The 20,523-nt window shown below is 38.1% G+C and overlaps 1 protein-coding gene across 1 annotated transcript in view; it reads right to left on the reverse strand.

Moving 5' to 3' along the window:
- Positions 1-20,523, reverse strand: part of csmd3b (CUB and Sushi multiple domains 3b) — a 386,683-nt gene that overhangs the window by 141,937 nt on the left and 224,223 nt on the right. The window contains exons 8-10 of the mRNA XM_042434723.1: positions 6,709-6,786; positions 2,243-2,330; positions 1,945-2,069 (exon numbers count right to left, since the gene is read on the reverse strand). Of these exons, the coding sequence (XP_042290657.1) occupies positions 1,945-2,069; positions 2,243-2,330; positions 6,709-6,786 (291 nt within the window). The remainder of the gene's footprint in view (positions 1-1,944; positions 2,070-2,242; positions 2,331-6,708; positions 6,787-20,523) is intronic.

A 20,523-nucleotide genomic window follows, 5' to 3' on the forward strand; every position in this document is an offset into this window, starting at 1 on the left:
ATAGAGGTCATTCTTTTTAACCATTCACTGCTTCAAGGGACAACATCAGAGACTTTGAGTGTCATTGGCAGTTCCCCTTTGGGGAGGTTTAGCCCATCATCACATGCAGGTAAATGTAAGACTTGATAGGCTTAATCTCAGTAGCTATATTTAATTGCTCATTATAACGTATTTAGTGATGAATCCCTAACAGTCATTAACAATTTTAAAGAGCCAATCAAAGGGTACCGGCACTATAATATCTCTAATAATGAGTTGGATAATAAGGTTGATTGGCACGGACCAATCAAAGCTTATCTGAGACCTAAATGTATTGGCCAGGTTATATCCTGCCAGCTTACAAGGATTTTTGCTGTCATGGTAACAAAAAGCTGATGAGGCTAATGAGGGTCAGTCCCCCTGTGTGTTGGGTCTTAGGAGAAACCCAGGATGGCAGTTGAGGCTAGCGGTTAGACTGTGTCCTTCAGGACAGGCTGACTATCAGGTGTCCCTGAGCAAGATATTGAATCCCTGCAGACTCCCTGGGTACTACTCTGTAGCTGACCTTGCACTATGACCACTATGTGAAATAAAGAAGATTTTCCAGAGGTCAGCTTAGTGTTGCAGAGGTTTTTTTTCACATTTGTTACTTTGTTGCTTAAGCATCTAGTTAGCTGGTGAAGTAGCGACAGCACACTACTCCTACAAGTCTCGCACTATGCCCTCCAAGGGGACCAGGGTTGACAGTAGGGTAATTTCCATTCCACGCAATAAACTATCGCATCACAAATTCATCATCCAGGGGTTGCTACATTCATACATAACATGATGACCCATTATGATTAAAGTAGCTAAGTTGCAATGGCTCAATTTAATACTTCTATATAAGAGTTATGTTCAACTGTAAATGCATTTTTTTACTCAAAAGTTTAGCTGGTGTTCATATGTTAATGTCTCGTGATTGATTTGGCAAGTTTTACTTTCACAGAAGCTATAATTTACAAAGAAAGAGTAGGTGTGACATGCTTCAGCTTTTCATTGTCTCCTTCCTCAGTTTCCCTGCCCTCACCTTCTCTGTCTCTACTTCTTTCTCCCTTATGGTTCTGTATCTCAGTGATTATTAGTTGGGTGTTAAAGTACTTCTCTCTTGTCCCCCTCCCCCCCTCCACACACACACACACACACACACACACACACACACACACAGTCAGACCTACACCCAGTGAATATTGGTTTTTATGTTAAAGTATGTGTCTCCGGCCACAGTCTGTAGCCTAGTGAAGGGAGACATGACAAACGACTTTGGCATTTAACATGACAGACGCCCTCTCTGTCTCACTCCCTCTGTGCGTGTGAATGTGTGTGTATGTGTGTGTTGAAAGTCTGAGACTAAAACAGCAGCGGACGTGAAACTGGAATCGGTCAGGCAAGCTGAAGAATAAAAGAAAATGTTTTAATTATCACTTTTATGTATTAAGTATTTTGTGTCATTTTTAAAATTGTATTGCAAATTGGTAGTTGATTTGTATGGTATATGGAGCTATAATGATCAGAGTGGTGCTTGTTTATAATAGTGCTTACCTGCTGAATACAGTCTTTATGATACAGAGTGTAATTTTCAGTCCTGAACAATCACTATCATAACTCCCTTGATGAAATCATACAACCGCAGCATGTTGGTGAGGTGCTGCACTGCAAACATTGGATTATGGAGTGTTTTGTTTCATAATTTAACAGCCAGAGGCTAGATACAGAATTGGGATTTTTTCCATTATAAACTCAGCACTGATCAACACAAACTCATGTCTGGGAGAGGCCAATTTTGAGGCAGTGTACGTGGGCAGCTTTGCTTGAGTGTTTTCTTACCTCCACATGTGATTACTGCCTCTTTCACCATCTCTGTATATCTGTGTCTGTTATTGCAGTATCTGTAATTTGTATGCTTGTGCAGATGCTATTTCTTACCTTTACAGACTGGTCTGTGGTCACTCCAGGCTGCGAAGACTTCAGCCACTCTCTGGCAGCTGATGGTTTTACTGCCCTGAAGAACATAGTCTTCTCCACAACTGAACTGAACCACGCTGCCAATGCTACATAAAAACACACAATTGCACACAGAGGGAAGACACGACAGAAAAAATGTATATAAAAGGTGTTTGAGGAAAACGTGCTAATGTGTGCAGACTTGTATGCTTGCAGACAGTAAAATTGCCTGGAAGCATACAATTTTAAGTCTGTGCCTGTTTGTGAGCGCCAATTGTACCTGAAGTCGTTGCCATGGCGTTTTCCATTCTCTGGCTCTCCTGGGTCAGGGCAGGAGTTAGACGCCTGTCTCACACCACCTTCATTTACTACACAGAGAAACAAACAGGTGGAGAGGCAGGGACAGGCAGGTAAGAGTGAAGCATACACATTAAGTCAAACACTGGTTCCAGAAAGGAAAATCTCCTTTTAGAGACAGCAGTTCATTCAGATGCAGGTAGATCCATGGCTGATGCTAATGCTGACTTTAATTTATTGTTCTACATAATAAAGCCCTTTTCTTTTTATGTTTCATGTGTTCGTGGAAGCCAAGAATAACCTATCATCATCAATGTACATTGTGAATTTGATGTAAACTGTTTTGCTAGGGTATACACATTGCTGCCAAATCAACACACAGAACTGCTTCAATTGCACCCTGGCATGAAACAGGAATTTCAAACCCTCCACTTTTTGGTTTTGGAAGCCTGCCTGCCTCGTCACTTATTCACTGTAGAGAGCAGGAAACAGGCGGAAGGGGGAACAGTTTCGACAGACCGGGAGATAGAAAGACAGACGAGTTAGGTAGGCAGACAGGGATGATACAGCACTTCAGATACAATCTTAATTCTTTCATCTTGACAGTAACACTCCAAACATCACAGTGGTAGAACAGAGACAACAGACAGAACTGTACACATACTTTGAGTCTGCGACATCACGACGAATACCAAACACGCACCTGACACGATGCATCTCTACTCTCTTTCTCTGTTTCTAATTACAATACTGCTGTTGACAGTACTGTACATATGTAGTCTTTCATTTGCCGTTTTTACTACTTTTTACTGTCACTCTGTCTCCCCTGCCTTCTTTTCCATTCAAATAACCCCACAGCAATATTTCATTGGCTTTGCTTAAAAGACACTGCAGTAAGGAATTTTTATTTCCATAAGCCTCAACCACTCAGAGTCTCCGCTTTCTCTTGAGCATTTAAAAGTTTTAATAGTTTCAAGAAACATAGCTGCTGGGTTAACTTTGAGCAAAGGACAGTGTGTGTAAACGTGTACGTATGTGTTTTTGTGTGTGTACATTGGGCGAAAAGCGAAAAAGGAAAAAACGCTTCTGTGTCTTCCCAGGGAAAGCCAAAGAAACATAGCTGTCAGGTAAGAGAACGAATGCAAAACACAAACAGCTCTATTCCAATTCAAAAGATTTCCATTTTAATACTTTCCCCCATTCAAAACACATTGTACATTAAAGCTCTTTTTTTTCTGTGGTACTTTTTTCTAATACTGAGAAGGATCCATCATGTGCTACGGAGTTGTTTAGGTAGGCACACAAAAAAGTAAATGCAATACAGTCTCTTAATGAGCCCGAGTCCATTGATGACCTATTTTTACTCAATTTAGAGCCCCACATGACAGAATCTCTTGTACTCTTTCATGTGATCAGGGTGAGAGAAAAGTGATATGAATAATCCTTGAGTTCCCCTAATCTTTCATTCACACCAACGAATGTAAATTTAGGCCACTCTGAGGATTTTTATGTGTATTTTTTTCAGTCGTTCATCCTTTCCTAATGCCTGATGTCAGTAGAATATTACTAGAGGGAGAAACTATCTTAGTGTGCTCAATTACTTCAGCTATGGAGCAAACAAAACACCCCATGGTGTATTCTGATATTCAAATGCATGAACTGATATTCAAATGAGTGTGAAACACAACAAATCATGTACTTTGGTGTGGAATGAGATTTTTTAAAGCATCAACTAGATAATGATTCAGTATTTGTCGATCACAAATTTCATTAGTATGATTTAATCCTGTTTGAGCACGGAAAAACACCCTCACTCTCACACTCTCTATATGTTATTTAATGTAGACTACAATATTTTTAAGACTCAATATTTCATAATATGCTTTTTGCAGATTCAGAAAAAAAGGACAAGATTGGTTTAAACTTCTATCTTCATCCACATTTTATGATCCAATGCATTCAGAAGTTGTTTGCTGCTGCAGTAAGTCTCTGTTCACCTCAAGTAAACATTTTTTTTAAATTTATTTTTGCCTTCATTTGAGAGTCAGTGTAGACAGGAAACAAGGGAAGAGAGAGAGGTGTGACATGCTACAGGGTTCCTCCGGCTGGAGATCAAACCATGGACATTGTGGTTATATGGTACGCGCCTTAACCATTAGGCCACCAGGGTGCCCAGACTTTCATCTTATCTTAAACAAAAGTGCTGATAACAGTTAACTCAGTCGGGTGTAACAAATACACGCCGTGATAATACTGCCCATGTCTGATTTCACACAAACATCCACCAACCCCGGGTGTCTAACAGGCATGTACATGTTTAGTCTGTATCAACAAACCCAGCAGGTGGTGAGTGTGTGTGTGTGTGTCTGTATATGTTTGTGTGTTTGTTAGAGTAGATAGTTTGTTGCTTTGTTGGAGCGGCTAATTTGACCATCTGGACTATTAACACCATACCAGAGGGACTGGTTACAGTATCAGAGTGCTCTGCTCACTCACAAAAAACACAAAAGTCACATACTTACACACATATACAGAAACACGTGTACAGAAACATAAACAACTATATGTGCAGACAAAGACAGACACACACAAAGTTTTGCGCTTCACTGAAGAGTTAACCCAGTCAAAGCAGAGCAACATCTGAACCAATCAGAGCTAGACTAATTAACATACAAATTCACATCTGTAGAATCAAACCTCAACCATGACTCTGCAGCCTGTCAGGAAACCTGGTGAATCTGTGATGCACCGTGTCTCTCTGCTGTGCTTAGCTCAGCCATCGCCTTTCCATCAACTCATACAGTATTGATGACATTCACACATAAACAAACAGTCACACGAACACAAAGTGGACAAGCAAATAAATCATATAAGTTCAAAAATGCATCATTACAAAGCATGCAAACCAAGTAACAACAGGTCTATTTACGTGTATGTGCGTGCGTGTCTCTGTGTTTCGGCATGTAATAGCGTACAGTATGTCCTTGTTTTGCTGCATCTGCACATATGTTTGCATATGTCCCTGTAGATGTTCAAATATGTGCATATGCATGTTCAATATTTATGCATGAGAATGTACCTCTGGGTGTGAAAATGTGTGTGTGTGTGTGTGTATACTGTATATGTAAGTGTAATAAATGCGTGTGCTGTGCTGTTTGTGATTAAACTAGGTGATATAAAAGCATATAAATATCATCACTATTATCTGCAACTGATCTTCATACACAGTATAATGTGTGAGGGAATGTGTGCGTGACAGAGAGACAAAGAGAGAGTGGAAGTGGTCTTGTAAAGAGGCAGAGAATAAGAGAAAGAGTGAATTGGATGTAAAATAACTCTAAAATATATGAGGCTGAAGAGGGTACTGACAGCTTTAATAAGTGAAACCTCAAACAAATGTAGTGCTCTTTTTCTTGAGATTTTTCATGCTTTTTGAGTGTTGAAAAGGAGGCTTTGATTGGAATGACATAATATTCATGGAGCCATTTTTGCATTACTGTACTTCAAATGACCTATAAACCATGACACCCATACACTTGATAATTTCCCCTCATGGTGTCTGATTAAACAGTTTCTAAAGTGACTTTTTCGTGCAAAGCTAAAAGAAATTTTGGTGACTCCTACAGAAGAGCAGTAAATTAATGATAATTAATGATAATGTTTTCACTTATCAAAGGTGGACATCTGAATCTTAGCTCAGGGCTCCACATTTGATAAACAATTCTAAACTTTGTTAGAATAACACATTTGCAATAGTGTTTCAATATGCCTCTAACAGTAGAGACTACAGTGATACCTAAATGTTGTTACATGTCAATAATTGCTTTGATGTGCACAATGACCTGTGTATAAAGGTCTACAAATGTGTTGTAGGTGTGTGAAGAGAAAAGAAGGAAAGAGAAGAGAAGGATGAGGAAAGAAAGAAGAAGCAGCATGAGGGGGCGGAAAACAATAGCATAACAGCTGATTCGCATTCCCTAAACAAGCCCCAAGCAAGCCAAAACAAACCATAGTTAAAGCTTATCAAAACAGACCATGATTAAATATATCAGAGCAGGCCATGAAGAGGCATGCATAAACCAAGACACCATGACCAAAATACATATACAAAATATCAAACAACAAAAATACAGCAGGCAGGCAGAATAAAGAAGCAGACTCTTATAAAGGCTGCGCCATTTTCAACATATTTGTGTATAAAAATGACATAAATGTTCACAAATATTGGCACTTAGTTTCTTTGAATTGATGTTACCATGTGTTGTCTACAAAAGTATTGCAAGATTTGTGTTGTCGGTAATCAGAGGCACAAAAGTGTTGAAACTAGCAGCCTTTTTAAGAGACAAAATTAATAAAAGCAAAAACAAAATGAAACAAAGCCAGTCCATGTCAAACCAAGCCATCACACGTCAGATCATTAGCCAAAGTGACATTAAGATGTGAACTCACATATTGAAAACTTGTTGCTGGAGTCTTTGCCAGGGAATAATTTAACGCCCCGCGATTTAAAATCTACTGATCGCTTCACTGCAGAGGAGAACAGAATACAGAAAAGAGAAGAAAAATCAGAGAATAGTTTGGATAAAGAGAAATAAAAAATAGAGATACAGCAAAAGAATTTAAAAAGAAAATGGCAGATTCTTCTCCCTCGCAATGCTGAGAGAGAGAAGAGCGCAGCAGAAAAGAAAGTGACAAAGGCAAAGTAAAAATTTTAAAATGGTGGAAACAAACATCGAGAGGGGCAGAGTGAGAGAGACAAAAAGAGAAAGACACAAGCAAAAAGAGGCAAGGAAGTAGGAGAAATGATTTCAACAATTGCACCATTCAAGGGTTTTTTGTTCATAAAGAAGCTTAATCTTTTTCTCTCTCTGTCACTCAGACACATACATCAGATGTCAAGGTGTTTTGCTGGAAGCCCCATCATATTCTGAACAAAAGCTGGTAAGGGAAATTGCAGCTTTAATCAAAATGACAATGATGCAGCTCTGTAATCAAAGCATTCAGATAATGGTACGTTAGAAAATAAATGGCTCCTTTAATCAAAGTAAATCAAAGACACGAGGAGACAAACTGACAGAAGGATCCCTGTCAGCATGAGCTCTGTTTTCTAAAATGGGTAACATCATTTCATTACAGGGTCATCGGTGTTGTGTTTGTACAGTATGTTACTGTAGCTCAGCATGTATGGTTGGGAAGATAAGAGTGTAGAAGACAAAGTGAGTGGGTGAGAGCTGTATTTGAATCCATGCAGTAATGATAAAAACAAAACACCCCGAGGTAGTCTAAATTTGACCTCCTCTAGATTTGATTTTTTTTTTCTGCTCTACTCTATCAAAATGAATGAATATGTCACCATCATAAATAATGAAAACATAAACACAAATATATCTTGTCCTGAATGACAAAGTACAGTGAAAAATCACCTTAATGAATTTCTGATAGAGTGGCTGACAGATGTCGTTTTCTTAATGACCTGATTAATCCATTGAATGGTGACAAATGGCAGATGAGTTAATGGGCTACAATTATGCTCATGTTATACAGTGGCTACATGTGCACATACATCAGTGGTAGTTTGTCCGACATGGTTAAATTACAGCATGTGTATTTTATGCCAATAATTATCCTAATGTTGCAATGCACATGCACATGTGTTAGTGGTGTTCTACTTATCATGTTGACATTACACCAAATCAATTAATGTGCTAACGATTAATCTAATGTAATGTGGCCTCACAATCCATTTGTGTATTATTGTGTTAACTTACAAGCATAGTAATGTCATGTGCCAAAGCGAGAGATAAGAACCCCCACCCTAGAACACTTAATGTGAATGAAAGATGTATTACTACTGTAGTCACTTAATTAATCATTGTAAAACAGATTTTAATATAGCAGATGAGCCTAAGATGAATACACTTGCTAAGCAGCTTAAGTTTTGTTGGTCCAAACGTATTCTGTAGCAACAGCATTAGTGAAATACAGTTCTGTATATCTTTGTGTAGAACCAGTTGTTAACACATTATCATTGTATAAGCACTACTACTTTCAAGACATCAACATTGCTTGTTGAACATGAGCATGAATCACAAACCTATACATTAAATTAGACATTAAAATTACATTGTAGTTACATTACACTTACATTTCTTTAGACAGTCTTTTAAAAGTGATAATACATCATCTTCTATCATAAATTAAATGAAAAGTGATATTGTGTGATCCTTAATTGAACCACACCTACACATGATCACTTTTTCTTATATGATAAACATACTTCATTACACACTAGACAGTAAATATATGAAGGTAACTCACTAGGTTTGCATCGAACCATGAGCAGTGTGACTCAAAATAAAATGCATCTTGTTTTTTATTGTGATTCAACTCTAAATGTCCCTTTGTGTGAGTTGGAATGGGAAATCATGTCCATTTATTGGTGTAAAAAGTGACCAAGAGTTTCTCTTTTAAAAGGTGCAGTACTTGTACCTCCTGATCAAAAACACTTTTTACATAGTGATTTATTTTTAAACTTGACAGAGTTTGCTTTAAAAGCACATTCATTTTAGGCTTTAATGTATTTTGATCCTGTATGTTGTATTATTTGCTCATATTCACCCCTCAAGCAGACTTATACGTTATTTCAAGTTGCAATTATGTTATGCAATTCTGTGTATCAATAAATCAAACTAATCATGAACAAATATGAACATTCCTTACATTATAAAATCATTTCTTTCATAAATTCTCCTGTTAATGAGTTTGCTCAAAGCAACTAATGTATCATAGCTGCTTATAGCTGCCTCTGAGCAACGCACTCACATAAACTGAATATAATAACATTTCAACTAACTTCACAGCAATCCACCTACACAAAGAATGGAATTTGCTTTTCTTGACACTGATGTCATACCCATTCAAAATGAGGGGGCACATGCTTGATATCTGATACAGTATCTCTGATCTCAGATAAAAAGCATCTTATTATAATATTTAGGAGCAGTGATTCATACATGCCCCACTCATTCATATGTTTTCAGGTCATTTTGCTATCAATTTGGAACAACTAAATATAGCTGCATTTAAACATGTAGCTCGAAAGAATATATAACAAGAATGAAGTGAATATATTTTCTATTCCACTGCATTGCGAACATGACATTAACAATTTTGGATGCATAAAGCCTTCTGTCCTAATGACACTGGATGATATAATGCTGATTTGTAAACATAAAAAAACACAGATCTCAGCTTAAGTTAAAAAAGCTTCCCTTGAACCAACAGGACAGAAAGGGGTGATATACAATATATTGCATAATTGTATTACTGCCCTCAGATTACACTCGCATTTGAAAATGTCCCAATTGTCAGAAATTAAGAACATTTATCAACAGACTCTTGTTATTTGTGACAACCAGGGGAAGCTCTGATCAAGATCAAAGTCTTACAATCAGGTCTGAAATGTACCCCCTCCCCACCCCCTGGTTAGGCAGCCAAATCAGAGAATCTGGGCCAAAAATAGTTTAAAGTCAAATTTGTTTTTGCCCGTGCAAATTCATTCACTGTATCAAGACCCTGTTAATATGCATCATAAAACCTGTCCCGTGTGAATATGCATCAAAGTTAAATATGCCCATGTTAATATTCTAGCCTACAAGCAGCAGCTTTACTGCAAACAACAGATGGAAGGGCAGCTGCATTTAAATAAACCATATTTATGAACTAAAATGTTGCATATTTAACAAAACTATATATAACTAGCAACAGAATAAACACGGAATTCGACTAACATTTAACAGTAAGTAAATAGACACTTAAGCAAAACCTAGCTCAATAAAAATATACGCTGAACCACATTTTACAACAAAACCATCTTCCGCAGTCTGATGTAGGTTTGTAGTATGGAGCAGTGAAACATTCTCTAAGGAGATGCATCACGCACTTTGGTTGAACTCACCAGCTTTTGGGCTACATGTTCATCGCTGATGTTTTAATGTACCCACATAAGTAAAGCAAATATTTGTTGCTGTGTACAGTAACCCATGATGTAGAATGAGTACTAATATATCATGGAGAGATTTAAAAACTGTCAGACATAGTTGTGTCAGTCAGATTTTCAAAACTGAATATGTAGTTTCACGAGATTAACAAGCAGATATGAGTGAAAGTGATTCATTCACTGAGGCTAATGTATGGTTTTGAGCAGTTTATATTAAATTGGTTGGCTGTTTAAGTCAAAGAGATGAGATCTGATGTAGACAACTACTACTGAATCATAAATGAAACAATCCATGCTGCAAGATATGTTGATAAGTTGATTAATATGTTAATAATAATTAGTAGCTAATACTAGTGAATAGCTAATACTTTTTTAAAAATTTTAATTGACATGAAATCTACTGCAATTTTCCACTGTTCTGACAATGACTTCTGAAAAAAATAGGATGAAGAGAGACCAGATGATTTAATGTGCATTTCGTAATCTGGCAAGTGTCATAAAGTATAATATGTTAATTCAGATATAAAAGAATATATTTTATATGACAATTGCTTTGTGGTATATGTGTTTATTTGATATATCTAGCTAACTCAAATGTTAATACAACCAGACAGAAAGAATTGATAGAAATGTTAATGATTGGGTAGGCTGCAATTCTCAATATATATGTCTGCCTACACTGAGTTAATCACATTTTAATATATGCAAGTAGTGAGTGCAATCAGTGGGTGAAGACAGTTGTCAGTGCTGTACACATCCTCCACATTTTATGAGCTATTTTGTAACCACAGACCAGCCATCACGCAACATCACCAGATTGTGTCTATGCAAACTAGCTGCATTCATTCAACCAGCTACATTCTCTGCTACGCTTACAGTACTCTAATGATCCCAGTGCTAACGGTCCTTTGGAGACAGCAAAAGCTGAACACCGAGTCAACAATGAAAGCCAGCACTGGTGAAATGCAAGCTCTCAAAATAATATAAAAGATGATAAAGGGGTAGTTCATGGATTTATGAGCTCATATGAACCCCCTGAGGCCTGCAGTGTCTCTGTACTCGGTTTGACTAATGGTTCTGAAGCCAAAGCTGACAAGGAAAAGGACTTGGGGATTTATTTACACAAAACTAAATGGTATATTCCATATGTACTAAATGCTGTCTTTTTTCTCTGCTGTAATTATCCAGTGCAATTTGCATTTCAAGATGTATGCACTTGATCATGAGTAGGTTTGAGACATTATGAGAGTCATATCAAAGGTACCATGCAGTCGACAATATCCAATATGTCAACCTCCCTGAGGGGTATGCTGTCTCACTGCTCGAGTTGAATAATGTTTCTGTACCAGTGGTTGACTGGTGTTTCTTTTGTACTGACTGACTTATTTGGTTGCCATAGCATTGGCTGACTGATAATGCCGTCAGTTGTTCATTAAGAGCCAATCACAGCCCTGCAGACACAGAAACTCATGAATACGTAATGAAGAGAGATGATGGAGGGATGTGATTGGTAGGTTGTGCCGCGGGGAAGGAAACAGATTGTTCATACCTGACACACACATTGACAACAGACAAACAGGCGCACACACAAACACATGTGAAGGGAAGGAAGATAGTGTTGTCTGGATCTAGAAGGAGAACTATGTCTCTATCTTATTTATCTAATTTTGCAAATATAAAATGAAGGTTTCCTTGTATATAAACAGCCCTTCAGGTATGTTTTCGGCCTGCAATGCATTGTAATTATTGCAACACACAGTGTCGAACCAAGTAAAAAACATCTAAACGTATAAAAACACCCTACATGTTCCATATGGTACTTACAAGGTAATAGAGGCATACCTCATACTGGTCACAAGGAGGCAGACATGCTAACTGTGAGTAACTGAATGAATTATTACAGAGGGCAGTAGATAGATCTTCTACGCATCAAAATAGACATTATCATGCTATGTTCAGTTATTGTTAAATGTACACTAACATTAATGAGGAAGCCTGCGGATATCCATTGATTCGTTCCTTTTTTTGAGTTTCGGTCATTGCAAAAACAGTCACAGGTTGGGGTAAGAGTTGAGGTCCCACTAATATACAGCAATGCTGTATATTCGTCTGTAATGCTGCTGTGCAATGCTGTGACATTTTTCATTATACTGATGTTGGAGAAAAAAATGCTTTCTAAAATGAAACTTTGGATGCTGAAACAGCCTATTGATTATGAGATGCTACCTAGAATTCAAACAGGGTGACCATCAAAGGTCAGCAAGAGCAGTCAGTCCAACCTCTGTTTCCATCATGTCCTGGAGCTCCATCATGTTTTGCCCTCTTGAATTAGTTAGATTATGGTTAATAGAAAACTGTCTGGGTCATTTCCAAAACCTCAGATAGGCCTTTCCTTCCACTCTGAGCAAGACAGCCTTGTCATTACAAGCTCACTGTCGCATTTTCACTAACATAATGACATGTATTCAAGCATACTAAAGTTGCTGCTCTCTGTGAGGGATGAAACTATCAACTTTTAACAACCACTTTTCAAGCCTACAGGCTGTGAGTATTTGATACAATAAAGTGTGTGAGTGCATTATGGCTTTAAAGTTTAAATATATGACTTTCAGTGGTGATAAGCCTGTAGCTGTAACTGTTATGGAATGTTTTGTGAAGCCTGCTATTTGTTTGGTTTGAATCTGCCATGGTAAAACTTGGAAAGGGTGCCTGTTTGCACAGTGTGATACTACTGAACCTATATGTTTGATTTTAAGGTGTAAAAATACAAAAAATGCTGTGAAATACAATAGCTTTGCTTTGAGCTAGTGCTTAACTCGGAGGGATGCAGCCATGTTAAGCCAATCAACAATACCATAGTATAGAAAAGGTTTGCATGTTTTATGATATTCTAAAATGGGTATATGATCTTTTAGTCCAAAAAAGCATGGATACCAACTTTAACATAAGGGTAAACAGTATATATCTGTTTATATTAAAGGTATTGTACCTGTATTAATTGTTCCAGCTTTGCATGTGTTGTGAAACTGACGAAAGACCTCTATATTGATGCAGCATTGTGATGCAGAGTGTGTTAACATTATCAAACATGACTCAGTGCTGGTCTCTCGCATGAGAGACCGCATCTTCTTCAGTGATGTGCGGTCAGGGTAGGCAGGGTAGTAGGCCGTGCCTCACCAAAGCTAAAAAGGAATGTTGAGATTAAATGATTATAATTTCTTCATATCAATAATTCAGAATTTATGAATTTTATTTATTTATTTAGTTTTAAATTTTCATTATTCATAATTTGTCTCAGGATTACACATACTCCGGTAAAACTAGTTAGAATTGTTGTTTTAAAAGTTTTGTTTGCTCCTTTTTGCCACAGCTTTGTTGGGCCGTGGCTATAAGTTTGGCTATCAGCAATAATTAACGATTATCAAAGATAATCGTTAATTATTTAAATCAATAAAATTATGAATAAGAATTAATAATAACGTGGCACCACCCTGGACTCAGGGAAAAAGATAGCCAATTCAGTCTCAAAGTGTACTAATCTATGAATTTGGGACTTTGATTAATAATTAATTTAATAACTATGAACAAAATCACCATATAAGTAGTTAGTTATGGTTGAAGGATTTGGAATTCTGTACAGAGCAAGGGTTGGCAAAACTCATTCTTGTGCAACATTAAAACAGACAACAGGTATATCCAAAAGCATTTATTTAACAAAGGGTAAAAGCAACACACAATACTAATCTAGTTAATCTGTACCTATATACAAGTGTGTGTGAGTGTGTGTGTGTGTGTGTGTGTGTGTGTGTGTGTGTGTGTGTGTGTGTAGAGAAGACAATAGCAAGATGGCTGCAGTCACCTGGTGTCTGAGCACATGGCATGCCGACAATTTGGCTGATAAAGGGAACTACAAAGATAAAAGGCCAGACCATGTGGTGTCTTGAACCACATGTGCTGCCTGAACCAAAGTTTGCCAAACTAGGTTTTAACCTCTTAACTGTGTAGTTCTCTATTCAAGGCCAATTGGTTTATGCTAAAGGTGCCAGGTTAAAACGAGGTTAGTTGCATGCAAGGCCTAGTTACTGGATGTAACATGTGTTAAGCATGCTAACATTAACCTAGTGGTGTGGCTATGCAGTAACCTGACTATAAGCAACAAGGACATCACAACAACAGTTCAATGTATAACCTTAACCAAATCAATACATGTACAGTACATTGTTTGAGTTAAACATTCTTGCTTAGCCGTGCTATGCTTCACTGTGTTGCTAGGCTATGCCCAGTTGTTACCTGTCCATGAAGGAAGAGATGCTTTGTGGCGTTCTGCTTTGTAGCCGGTGAATCCGTGGGTGAGTCAGGCTGTTAAGGCTTTGGCTCTGAAGCTGAAAGATGCAGGCATTGCTGGGGAGACAGCACTCCAGTCGTATAGAGAGCCCAGGTCCATCCTTTGTGTAGAGTTAGCGGCAAGCTAACTCCATTTCATGGCTCCTGTACTTGTTAAACTGACCAGCAGACTTGTGTGTTAGCTGCTGGCACAAGGAAACTTAGTTTCTGAGTCTTAGGCAGGCTCTCGCTTAAAGAGCCTTAACTTAAAGAAGTTTAAGGCCATGGGCTGAGGCAGAGGCTATCTGTGCCTCTGTCTGCAGGATTGGTGCAAAGGCCAACGTTTTGATAGATTTGCGTATGCATAGTTGGTTTTCACACTGTGTTGAATGATCAACAATGAGGCAAAGACCAACCCTTGCTGAGATCTTCTGTCACGTGACATCCACTCCTCCTTCTTGCTTGCATCCTTCCCCAGTACCTAGTGCAGATAGCTTAACTGTGGCAGTCAGCATGGATATTTCTTACTTTAAAAGATTTTCAACATTGTCTTATGAACAAAAAAGAGCTGTGGAAACACCTAACCTACAGAATCTTACCCAGCAGAAGCGGAGAAAGATTATACAAACTTTTCAAACACAGTGGTACCAAAAGGATTGGATAGGTGGCTGCAGCCAGACTAGCAAGCTTTCTTGCTTTCCAAGCCTACTCCTCCTCCAGCAGTGACAAGAAAGGGGGATACTGTGACCTGAACTTACCAAGAGCTCTACTGAGGCATGAAAACTCCATAGCCTATGTCCACTTTCAGTTCTTCAGAATGAAATACTTAGCTTGTAACAGGTCTTTGAAACTTGTCTCCTTTCCTTCTTGTGTTGTAGTCCTCAAAACTGTTGGGTATCTCAAACCGTAGCGGACACCCTAACAGTTTCGGAGTAGACCCCTCACCTCATTAAAGGCTGCTCATTGCTTGCTCACTTCCTGGGTGAAGGTGGGGAGGATGCGAATCCTGTCGCCGTGGGCTGTTGTCACTGACTTCATTTCTATGGTTTTCTTCAGGATCTCCTCTTTTTCAGAAAAGTGGTGGCATCTCACTACAAGGTGGTTCATTGTTGTGGTTGTGGTGTGCCTTGTCCAAAAGCAGGGGGCTTCTTGAGGTTCAGTCCATCTTTTAGCAGGCTGGCTACAAACTCAGTTATATGTTTGCCATGTTCTCGTCCATCTTCGAAGGACTTTGTAATTCAACCTGGAGTTGGTCAACCTGGCTCTGGAGCTCTGCAGATTGGGCTACTGCCTTTTCTTCTATTTTTGCCATCAGGTCTTTTTTGAGTGTATTAATGGCTTGAAACACCATATGTTGGTTGCTAGCTGTGGTCGTGTGTTTCTTTGTTTGTTGCTTGGAGATCAGAGCTAGCACTATGGCTAGCACAGTGCCTCTCTGCCGCCACTCGGACTCTTGTTCATTTTGCTTCAATATTGATTTAAAACTTTGTTTCAGACTGTCAAAACATCAATTGTTAAGCACTCAGCGATCTATGGAAATAACTTTTAAGACGCTAATGCACAAAATAAGAGCAATATGATCGAATTTTAGTATTTCTCGCGAGGAGCTCAACAACACTCTCTTTACATACTGCCACTCTGGCCAGAAGCCCCAACATCTGAGATTTTAGAGAAAATATTTACCAATGATGCAGTAATGAGGATCCTCAGACAACCCTGTATATTTTTCTCTGAATCACACCCTCACAGTCATCTTTAAGTCTTCTCCTCCTGTTTTAGCATTTTTCTGCATGCTCTGTTTGCTTCGAATGATCACACCTTTACTTTTAAGTCTACAAAACAGATTTAGACATGAGGATTCTAGTGAGGTTAAAGTTAATTTTGTGCTTTTAATCATCGTGTTTTCAAGTATACTGTGCCATTCTGACTTTCAGCATTGCCAGGATCTCTCCACTCTTACTTTTCTGCTGCATCCACCTCCACTTTCTGTGATGTTAATGTTCATTAATAAGAGCCAGGCATTATTTCTCAATGTTCAGACTAAAATACGTACAGTAAATGGAACCTCTGGCAACCATTCAATTGACTAGATGGCTGACTGACTGACCCGCTAACTGGCTGACCGCCAGACTGAATGGCTGACTGACTAGACACTCTAGGCTTTTACCTGACACTGTTAACTGAGCTACTTACAGTAAGTGCAACAGTAGTAAAATTCTGGTTGACTGGATGACTTTGTAAATGACAATAACTGTACAATGTAGGAATTTTTGGTGGGTTCCATGTGTGATGGTGTGCACTGCAAATTGTTCAAAGGGGTCCAACTGGAACAAAGAGGCACTGTTTGGCTAACTGAATAGCAACCAGTATGTCTGTGTATTTATGAGGGTTGAGTAAAATAAAATGGTACTGTGGAATGACACCTAAAATGACAATCAGAGTCCCATAAAGTGAGGGGATTTGACTAAATCCAAGACAATACGATTAAAATGGAGATGCTTGAATACATTTCCCTCACTGAGTCCATTTTTGACACTAACAACACACGACTGAATGAGATTCATTGGCTGTATTTTTAATTGCTTTAAAGTATACCTGAAAACACGATAATAAAAACACAAAATTAACTTTAAACTCACTAGAATCCTCATGTCTAAATCTGTTTAGTAGACTTAAAAGTAAAGGTGTGATCATTCGAAGCAAACAGGGCATGCAGAGCTAATTGCTAATACAGGAGGAGAAGAGATAAAGATGACTGAGAGGGTGTGATTCAGAGAAAAATATACAGGGTCTTCTGAGGATCCTCATTACTGCATCATTGGTAATATTTAGTGCAGCAGAGTTGCAGCACTCTGTTGCTGCTGCAGAGTTGCTGCTCTCTGCTATAAACACACGTAGCTGTTAGCGAGCAGCTGCTCTCATGTCTCCCCGGTTCTCTGTGCTTGTTTTTGGCAGAAACTCTCCTGCTCTCTGCCTGCTCAGCCTGCTCTTGGATGGTAGGCAGGTTCAGTCTCATCGTCACACACATGCTTTCTCTCTCTTTCTTGACCGCACACTGCGCACTGAGCATGGAGCTACGCTACTTGTTTAACACATTTTAGTTTAGAAAACATCTTAAAATGCTTTAAAAAAAAACAAAAAAAAAAAACAATGCTTAGGCCTGGCAGGGGGAAATGACAAATGAACTCCATTGAATTGTTATATTGCACATCTTAAAGTGAAATCAGCAGTAATTCAGTTAAACCGCTTTTGAATTTATTGAGGCATATTTTCAGGTGTATTTCAGAGTATGCTGGAATTTATGAATTTCCTTGTAACCTTGCAACCATCACAAATGTATTCTGTAACTGCTTGTTCCAACTCTTCATTCAAGCTACAGTATGATATTTACAAAGAATGAAATACTCAAACCAAGACAAAATGTTCTTTTTTTTAAAAAAAATAGCTGTACCATTACATCCTACATGAAACTGAAACCACATGAAACTTGATGATTTTGCCAAACCGTTGAGACCCTTGGTGGTAGTGCTTTTTTATTTATTTATTGAGGTTGAATTTATTTATTGATATATTATTTACTATTATTATTACACACAGGGGCAATAATTAATAAATGTCATCAAAAATCAGCCAAAATAGCCTTAAATGATGCCGTTTTCTCTGTTTTATACCTGTTAATCACCCTAAGTTAGTCACATCATGATTCGGCTTTTTATCACTTCACAGTTTACTGCAACATTTTTCAGGTCTATTTTTATCATTCAGTTTTTAACATCCTTCATATTTTTGTACTTGATGCATGTACTTCTGGCTGGATGAGCCATTACCTTGATGGCTGTAGCTGTAGCTTACTGGTAGCTGGATAGCAGTGTGTGACTCACCCGCTGACTGAATGTGTGACTCACTAACTGACTAGGTGTCCGTGGCTTTCCCCCTAGTTCTTATATAATAAGAAGATATAACTAATTGCATAGCAATACTGTTTTGCTTGAAAAAGTATGACCCTGAAAATAATAAAAGTTGACCTATTTAAAGGGTAAATTCACTGTAAAATTGTGTTCTCGTGTATTGTTCCTGTGGCCATTGACAACTCAGAGATTATTTGGCAACATGATTCACTGGTTTCTAGCTTTGAGGGTAGAGCTGTTCATGTTCTTTTTTTTTATTTAACAGGCAAGATGAGTGAGAACACATTCCCACTTCCAGCTGCAGCCTAGGGGTGAGAGTACACACCCAGTCACATCTGGAAACTGCCTTGTTCTACCACAGCCTTGGCAACGGAGCAGCTGGGTTTCAGCACCTTGCTAAAGGGAACTTCGAGCAGTTTTCCCAGGCAGCCCACAGATTCATACTAGCAATCATTTTCTTCTATTACCCTCAAGCTACCACCAATCCATTATCAAAATTTGATCTTCAGAAATTACATGCATAAAAGATCAAACTTTTACCATAAGTAATCCAATCTGATTTGTTGTTTCAGTGTAAATGCCTTTAGGTCTCAAATGGTAATTACACTAATGAAGCTTTTTGCAGAAGTTCAAGCAGGAAGACAATTATTGTTCTAATTTCATCACACTGGAGCTCCCTCAATTATTATCCAGAGATTTCAATGGGAATTATTTGCAAGCTTTCTTGTCAACCAATAATCACCCTCACTGAAGGACATTTAAACTACCTTATCTGTTATACACTCTCTTCTGTCTATGCCACTTCACCCCTCCATCACCCAAGTGTCAAGGCCTCTTGTATGACTTCCAAGGGGGGATGTCTAAATGGCTGCTATTTATAGGGTTTTACCCATTTAAATCAATGTAATTGACAGGAACAAAGTCTCTTGAGTTATTAAAATGGATGGATTTACATGTGGTGTCTTTACTGATTGAAATACAGTTGAAAAAACACCCAGTTTCTTGGAACCCCCCTTATGGCAGCTTTTCCCTAGAGACCAGGCTCACTAAAAGAGTGTTTTAGTGAGCCTGAGTCCCAGAGTGAGGCACCACACTCACTCAGCTTGGGTACAGTCTGTAAACGACATGATGCAAGTACAAGGATGATTAAATGAACTTACAGCAGTTCCCATGGTGAGAAAGTACATCCATTCTGATTTCATCTTGGCCTCCAAGAGTACTACAGTAAAGGCATATAGCGTGCTTCAAAACACACTCAGAAATCACATATTAGAGAGAGCTGAATCTTTAAATACATTTTAGTCCTGAGGTGAAAAGCATTTACTTTTGCTCAAAGACTTTGCTATAGTCGAATAATTACTGAGCTTCAGTTAAACATACTAATGGACACTTAATGGCTGTGGTTGTATTTAGCGGTGAAGAAGACAGTAAGTAGCAAAGAGATAATGTATGACATATTAACAGTTCAGTTAACAATGATATAAATGTGAACATTACATTAATTAACAAGACAAAAAAGTGTGTAATCTACTCTGATTGACTCTGCTCACCTTTTGTAAAATTTAAGACATGATATAAACACTCATTTAAATTTTCTAGGCTTTCTAAATATTTGGCCATTTCTTTAAATATTAATAGGGCTGCCTGAGATTGGAGGAATAAAATGTAAATTATATAAATAGAAGTGAATTTACTCTTTAACAAGAAAACTATGCCTTAGAGAGAGATATCTGAATTGAAAGAGTTAATTCCTTTAATTTAGGTCTATAAACATTTAGCCGATGGCATGTTTTAAAACCATTATGAATCATTTTATAACATCAATTAAGCATTCAAACACACAATTATCTTAATAAATTTTATTTAGCCATGCGGTGAAGCTGCAGGCTTTGCGATACTAAACATACTCATACATGAACAGGCTTTTCCTGTGCCCAAGAACACAGCTATGCAATGCATCCAGCTACACACACACATATGCGTGTGCACACACACACACACACACACACACACACACACACACACACACACACA

The sequence above is a fragment of the Thunnus maccoyii genome, chromosome 15 (genome assembly GCF_910596095.1).
Source record: "Thunnus maccoyii chromosome 15, fThuMac1.1, whole genome shotgun sequence".
Taxonomy (NCBI): Eukaryota; Metazoa; Chordata; class Actinopteri; order Scombriformes; family Scombridae; genus Thunnus; species Thunnus maccoyii.